General features: G+C 46.3%; 1 protein-coding gene across 2 annotated transcripts; it reads left to right on the top strand.

The window, feature by feature from the left end:
- The first annotated feature begins 3,469 nt into the window (after positions 1-3,469).
- LOC103712996 (ABC transporter G family member 14-like) lies at positions 3,470-6,856 on the top strand. 2 transcript variants are annotated; one of them, XM_008799736.5, is made up of 5 exons: positions 3,470-3,886; positions 4,008-4,815; positions 5,041-5,220; positions 5,396-5,574; positions 5,720-6,856. In XM_008799736.5, the coding sequence occupies exons 1-5, from the start codon at positions 3,584-3,586 to the stop codon at positions 6,371-6,373; spliced, it is 2,124 nt and encodes a 707-aa protein (XP_008797958.3). In that variant the 5' UTR covers positions 3,470-3,583; the 3' UTR covers positions 6,374-6,856. The 2 variants fall into 2 exon arrangements, with proteins under 2 accessions (XP_008797958.3, XP_038982844.2); XM_039126916.2 differs by having other exon boundaries at positions 3,972-4,815.
- The last annotated feature ends 756 nt before the right edge of the window (positions 6,857-7,612 follow it).

Raw genomic sequence — 7,612 nt, 5'->3', positions numbered from 1 at the left:
GAAAGAGAAAGGGAAGAAAAGGTGATAGAAAGAGAAGCAAAGAAGAAGATCCATTCATTCATCTTGGTTCGGTTTAGCTTGGCGTTAGATTTGTATCTCCATTCTCAAGCTTCTCTTATTACTATTATTAATATTGTTTGATGTTATTATATACCTCTTGAAATATATATTTTTAAAAAAAAATTGAAAGTTTTTTTTTTTAGGTGATGGGCTTTTTTAATTTGCCCTGGTACTACTCTCTATCACATATAGAGAGCCTCCATCTCCTTCAATGGATGTAGCCTAGGTTTTGCATGAATTATGTAAAAATCTTGATATATGATATCAACTTTATTTTTATACTATATTTCTTACTTTATGTCAACCGTTTTTATGGATTGCAGCACTCATGCTCTCAAGATTTGACATCATGACTGATGTTGATTGCTTTGGGGGCACACCCCATCCTCCAAAAACTTTAAACTCCTGTTTCAACTGCGTGGGGTGGGGGGTGCCAAAGTGATCGGAACATGTCATGCTTGTACTTGCCAACAAACCCAACTAAGAAGGCAGTAACAATTTTTGCAACCTCTCGACTCCCAAAAAAAAATCCTGGAGGTCATCGTCAGCTTCACAATTAGTGGGATTCCATTAGCATTCTACCTTCCCAAGATAACGTAGTCTAAGCATCTTACCCGATTTATATGAAAATGAACGATGTTAATAACAAAATGCTATGTTTTATCGTGATTTAATCATCAAAACTATTCATATTTTAATATATATACATCATAATTTATAAAATTAATTTTTAATTCATGTATCCTATCATTTTTGATCGCTTGATATATAGATTAAAATTGATGTGTAAACATTTTAAAGAATCGGCTCTGGTTATTAATGTGTAACTTCTATCAGCCAATCTAAATTTGACAATATCTGAACGAAGATCTACTTGAATAACTTAAGAATATATACAGGCACGAACACGTATAATCTTTTTACATTCTAAGAATTAAGAATGGTTACATTTGCTAGTAATTAACTCTCTCAAACCAGTTCTAGTAATCTCTCTCATCCTTCTTTGTTTTAGAGGAGGTATTACTTAAGGAGAGGTTATGTGGAACGAATTGTGAGGCAGGGTAACGGAGGGAGGGACCCGACGATGTCATAAGGCTCAAATGGTGGCCATTAAAGTACCCACAGTGCCTGCCAAGTGTTGGCATCTCAGCTGAGACAAATGAACATGGGAGGAAAAGGAACAATGGTTTATCCAACAAAATAATAGAACAAAGGATGCAAGGGTTTATTTATGGCCATGAACTTGCCTCTTCCTTCCAAAAGCTAAGCTATACCTAATTGGGTGGCAAGGAATTCTGCTTTTTATCCCTAAGCTTTTCATCTCCAATGCCACTCTCATTTGTTCCCTTGCAAGTACCTACAAAGATGGATAACATTTTGAGGTGCAAGCACGTGTATGTCGAATATGATGCGAAACCAAATCCACTCTAGTTCTTGTCAGACATTGGAGGGGTCCAATTCACCTTGCACAGTGAGGGTGATTGGACAAGAACTCGTCATTGTGCGTAATTCGTGGATAAATGGTGATCGAACTGGATCCTCCGATAGAATAAATTATATCTTATATACAGTATACAAGCCAATCACAGCTACTTGTTGTTGCAGCGGTGTATCGAGACGAGCACTTGATGAATAAAGTCCATAGAAACAAATGGCTGTGATTGGTGTGTGATGCACCGCCACGTGGTGCACATAGTACTCCTCTGAAAACTTTGGAGGCATCACTAACCAGGCAAACTAGCCCGGTCCCATGTGCACCGGTGCGCAGCGCTTTTTAGGGTTTGACACCGAGAACCAAATCCAAAATCCATCAGTTGGTATGCTCTTTAAACTGGTATTGGGGCTTGTAGCATGCAACGGCTTTATATTTTTATAATGAGTAGCTAAACCACATCACAGCACTCGGAGCTTAAAAAAGCGCAAAAGAATCGATGCGAAGAGATTTGTTTCTTAAAAAGACGAGGGTGTTGTGGAGGATGATGCAGGGGAGATGAATATTGAATTCGACCATTCCAGATATCGACCACTTGGGAATCAGTTGACTGGCGAAGATGGAATAGCATCTCTCTTCTTTCTTATTTACTTTCCTTCTGTTCTCGTGCCATTGCTTTTGCGCCTCTTGTCCAAGCACAGAAAGAGGATGACATAATTGTACCAAATTTTCAGGGGCCTCAAGACTACTATTGTTTATTATTCTCCCATGGGAGGCTAACATGTGCTCATACGTTAATCTCATGATCATGTGGGTTACTTACTGTCTTTGTTCATGCAGCTTTCGATGGCCGGCCACCATCAGAAGATGGACAACCATCAAACAAGATGGTCCATGAGCAAGTACCATATCCTACGTAACATATATTATTTGATGGTTATTTATTTTTTAATAGTGACCATCGAGAGCTTCATTGTATTTTGCGGTGCAGCCTGCACACCATAAAAAAACCCTAGATATTTCTTATATATATATATATATATATATTGGAGACCTAGCATGCCTTTCGCAAGTAGGTAGTAGAAGGGGCTTTATTTCGTTCGAGAAAGTAAGCATGTGGGTCATACACAAACTTCTAGAATAATACTTTAGTGGTGAAAAATTATGAAGCAGCTTACAACTCTCCCATGAGCGATCCTTAATAGATAAATATGATTAGTTCCTAATTAACCCAATTGCGAGATGAATGGGCAAGTACTTCGCTCGTAGGTGCCTCCATATATAAATGAAGGTTGTTTAAGCTTGATATAATTGCATAAAGTTCATTTTCCACCCATCTTAAGCTAGGAGCTACGTCCCATACAAGCCAACCGCATCAACAGAGTGCTAGCTGATGCTCCATTGGATGACAAAAATTAATAATTCATTTGGTTCGTGAAAATATGATGATATATGATGCCTAAAAAAGTAATTTTGACATGTTTAGTTGACTATGGAAAATTGGTAAATTCAAGAATAACTTATATTTGGTTGAATATCTACTTTTCTGAAAAACTTGTGCAAAATATCTTTTATGCCCTTAAAAAAAAGATCTTATCTCATCCTATCTAAAAGCTTAAGAGCTTTTTTGGAAAAATAACTACCCTAATTTTTAATCAGTGGAAATTAGATTCTTCCATAACCTACAAAGATTTTTTTTTATGAAACGTAAATATCTTACTTTTATGAAAAACCTACTTTCCTACCTCTTTGTTTTGAAAACTCCAGTATAATAAGGCATTTCTTTCTTTTTTTATAAACTTTTTTTTTTTCTGCAAACCAAGTGAGTCCTAACCAGCATAGGAGGTAATAGAGAAAAATAACGCAGAGAATGCCAATTCCAAATCTCCAGCCAAGTCATACGAGCAATGAGCTTAACATGATCCAATGACACCAAAGTCTCAATTAAGCTTGCATGTGCCGGTTGCAGAAGAGGAGCGTGACAAAGCAACCACTGGGCCACCACCAACTCCCCTCTCTCTTTCTCTCTCTGTCTCTCTGTCTCTGTTCCATTTCTTTTGAAACGCAACTACTTCCCTTCCACTTGAGAAAATGACATTCTTGCTCATCTCCAAAAGGCTCCCATACTCTCTCTCTCTCTCACACACTCACACACACACTCCCTCTCTCCTCTTTTTATGTATAAATTCCTCCTCGTCTGATCCAACCTCCCCAGTTAAACCACCAGCCGAGATACCACCACCAAGTCCTCCGACAAGGGAAGCCATGCGGCCCCATGAGCCCGAGAACGGTGGAGCCGCCCCGGACGAGCCGGCGCCGGCAGACGCAACCTCCCATCCGAATCCACGTCCGCTCCCGCGGGCCACCACTCCGCTGGACCCGGTGACCCTCAAGGTAAGCTTACGTTTTACCTCACCTCACTCGCCCTTCTTCTCGGTATCCAACTCCGTCTTCAGTTCTGCTTCATACCTATATACAGTATATCTATCTAACTGAAGCACGGATCGAACGACAGTTCGAGGAGGTGGTGTACAAACTGAAGATTGGTCGGCCAATGTGGTGGTCCGGCTGCTGTGGCAGCGGCGCTGGTGGCGCCGAGAAGGTCATACTGAACGGCATCACCGGAATGGTCGGCCCGGGAGAGATGCTCGCCATGCTGGGCCCCTCCGGCAGCGGCAAGACCACCCTCCTCACGGCCCTCGGCGGCAGGTTGGTCGCCGGCAAGCTCTCGGGCACGATCACCTACAATGGGCAGCCCTTCTCCCGTGGCATGAAGCGGCGAACCGGGTTCGTGGCCCAGGACGACGTGCTCTATCCGCACCTCACCGTCCGCGAGACGCTCGCCTTCACGGCGCTGCTGCGGCTGCCGCGGTCCCTGAGCCGGGCCGAGAAGGTGCGCCATGCGGAGAAGGTGATGGGAGACCTGGGGCTGGCCCGGGTGGCCCACACCATGATCGGCGGCCACCTGGTGCGGGGAGTCTCCGGGGGCGAGCGCAAGCGGGTGAGCATCGCCCTGGAGCTGCTCGTGAACCCGAGCCTACTCCTCCTGGACGAGCCCACATCGGGCCTCGACTCCACGACGGCCGCGCGGATCGTGAGCGTGCTGCGAAGGCTGGCAGCCGAGGGCAGGCGCACCGTCGTCACCACCATCCACCAGCCGTCGGCCCGGCTCTACCGCATGTTCGACAAGGTGATGCTGCTGTCGGAGGGCAGTCCCATATACTATGGCCGCGCCTCCGACGCCCTCCACTACTTCTCCTCTATCGGCTTCTTATCGCCGCTCTCCGTCAACCCGGCCGAAGTCATGCTCGACCTGGCCAACGGTAAGTACCTCCCCCTCTGCATACCGTACATGCGCGGTGGGTCCTCTGTGGCCCCTAAATCCTGACTCCCCCCTCTTCTACTTACAGTCGCATTATCCCGAGGAAACACTTGGTAGTACGGGAATTGCGTTAGCAGCAGTTCCTGTTCATGATAGAGAACTAGGACGCAATTTCCTTTTAAAGGAGCTAATTAATTATAGTCATGGATCCATGATTTCTGGTCAGGGATTGCGCCGGATTCCTGCAAGGAAAACTCGGCGACGGAGCCCGATAATGGAAGCGCAGAGCGGGAGAGGAAGTCATTGGCGAGGGAGGAGCTCCGGTCCGCCTACGCCAGGCATATCGCCGCCCGGCTGAAGGCCGACCTCTGCCGCATGGATTCTAGCAGCCATTCTCATGCCAAAGGTGCGTCGAACACCCGTCATACCATTCTCATTCCTTCAACTATATACTGTAGCCTGCGTTAGTACCACAGAACATCTGAATGCGTTATAAATATATAGAATAATGTAGAGCTCTAGCGTGCCATATGGATGCATGATCGCTTGTATATATTGGTTTGGATATGTACTCTGTACAGGAAGGAGGGAGGAGTGGTGCACAAGCTGGTTGGAGCAGTTCCTGGTGCTGCTGAGGAGGGGGATAAAGGAAAGGCGATACGAGGCCTTCAACAAGCTCCGGATTTTCCAGGTCATTAGCGTCGCCACCCTCGGGGGCCTGCTCTGGTGGCACACCTCGCCCTCCCATATCCAGGATCGGGTAAGCATCACAACTCCTAATCTTATAAAATAACGAGGTTAAGTTACTTCCAATCGTGCTTGGCGTCGGCTATGGAACTTAATTATGCCACTAGAACGAAGAATTAAGGCCACCTGCTCTGTTCTTTTGTCTTGATGGCACGCAGGTCGCGCTACTGTTCTTCTTCTCCGTCTTCTGGGGCTTCTTCCCTCTGTACAACGCGGTCTTCACGTTCCCTCAAGAGCGCTCCATGCTCATCAAGGAGCGATCCTCCGGCATGTACCGCCTCTCCTCCTACTTCCTTGCCCGAACGGCTGGCGACCTCCCCATGGAGCTGGCCCTCCCCACCGCCTTCGTCGTCATCATCTACTGGATGGGCGGCCTCCGGCCCAGCGCCTCCAGCTTCCTACTCTCCCTCCTCGTCGTCCTCCTCAGTGTTCTCGTCTCCCAGAGCCTCGGCCTGGCCTTCGGCGCCATCCTCATGGACGTCAAGCAGGCCACCACCCTCGCCTCCGTCACCACCCTCGTCTTCCTCATCGCCGGGGGATACTACGTGCAGCACATCCCCCGCTTCATCGTCTGGCTCAAGTACCTCAGCTTCAGCTTCTACTGCTATAAGCTCCTCCTCGGGGTCCAATTCCGCGACGACGACGTCTACCAGTGCTCCCCTGGCGTCTTGTGCAGGGCGGCGGACTTCCCGGCGATCAAGTCCGTGGGTCTGCACCACATGTGGATCGACGTGTGCATCATGGTCCTCATGCTCATCGGCTACCGCCTTATCGCCTACTTGGCCTTGCACCGTTTGCAGCCCAGGTGTTGAGAGAAGAAGGCGAAGCTACCAAGGTCATCATCATACCGTCACCACTCTCCGTGATGCAGAACAGAGGATTTTCCTTCTCCCAAAGTGATCGAGGAATAACTCCACTCCTCGATTGCAGCTAATCTGGAATGATGGCATGCATGCTTTGATGTCTCCCTATCGGACTTGGAAACTGCATGCAAGTCCTTGCCCGAGTCAACATCAGGCATGAGTTAAATTTAGAATACCGGAATCTCCGATTAGAACCGGTTGTTCAAAAGGATCCCCTGTTTTCTTATATACACAATATGGTATCTTGCCTGGTTTTATGCACGCTATTGTATAGTCTAAATAACAATGTGTGGCAACCCAATCTGAGCTCTGTAACCTTCTTTCTTTCTTTCTTCCTTTTCTTTTTTTTTTTTCGATACAAGGGTTGTTCACACTGATCTTGTATGAGTACAACCAATAAAATTATAAAAAAAAAGTTGGCGAAGAGAAGAAGGAACGGATACATGGCTCTCCCAAAAGATTCCTCGCAAATGCTGAGCAGCAAATGAGGCGATACAATCAGCAGCACTGCTCATCTTTCGATAAACATGAGATGCCCGAAAGTAGCCACAATCTCTCACCAGTCTGCGTATGCCACAAAATAGTAGTTGTCCGTCTCCATTTCTATGCTAGTCTCAAATGTACTCGATCATCGTGGTAGATTTTTCTTCAAGGTAGACGCTATCCGCACCTAGAATATGCCTCCCATAAGTGATGCCTTTCTATGTAGCTCTCAGCTCTGCCTCGATGATAGTCATGTTGAAGGTACGTTGTTTCCTAGTTGCAATAAGTCTATAGTCATGACCTCTGATCACAAAACCTACACCTCCTTTGCCTCCATCGTCAGACGATACTATCGTCGAAGTTCACCTTGAGATAGCCAAGGGGTGGAGGCTCTCAAGAGACAAGAGCAAATATGGACGTTGTAAAAGCGGAGTAGAAGTCTCAGATGTTCTTAGCCATCCCAAACGAAGTCGCCGTAGTAGCCTTGGTGATCCCAGCAGCATGAAGAATTGCTTTGTCCACCACACTTCTTGGATGCATTCTTCTGTTTTCAAAGATGCGGGCATTGCTGTCTAACCAAATATGATAGGCCAAATAGGTAGAAGTGATACCTCACTCTGCAGTGCTGGGTCTCTGCAAAGAATCCTTCAGATGGCCTAGGTAGTCCTCTGTCGATGCCACAGACCACAGCAAGCTTGAGAAAAT

The sequence above is a fragment of the Phoenix dactylifera genome, chromosome 6, assembly GCF_051530095.1.
Source record: "Phoenix dactylifera cultivar Ajwa chromosome 6, Ajwa_hap1_PhDact_Kaust_v1.1, whole genome shotgun sequence".
Lineage (NCBI taxonomy): Eukaryota > Viridiplantae > Streptophyta > Magnoliopsida > Arecales > Arecaceae > Phoenix > Phoenix dactylifera.
Note: the sequence above shows the minus strand (reverse complement) of the source record. Positions and strands in the feature narration are given on the sequence as shown.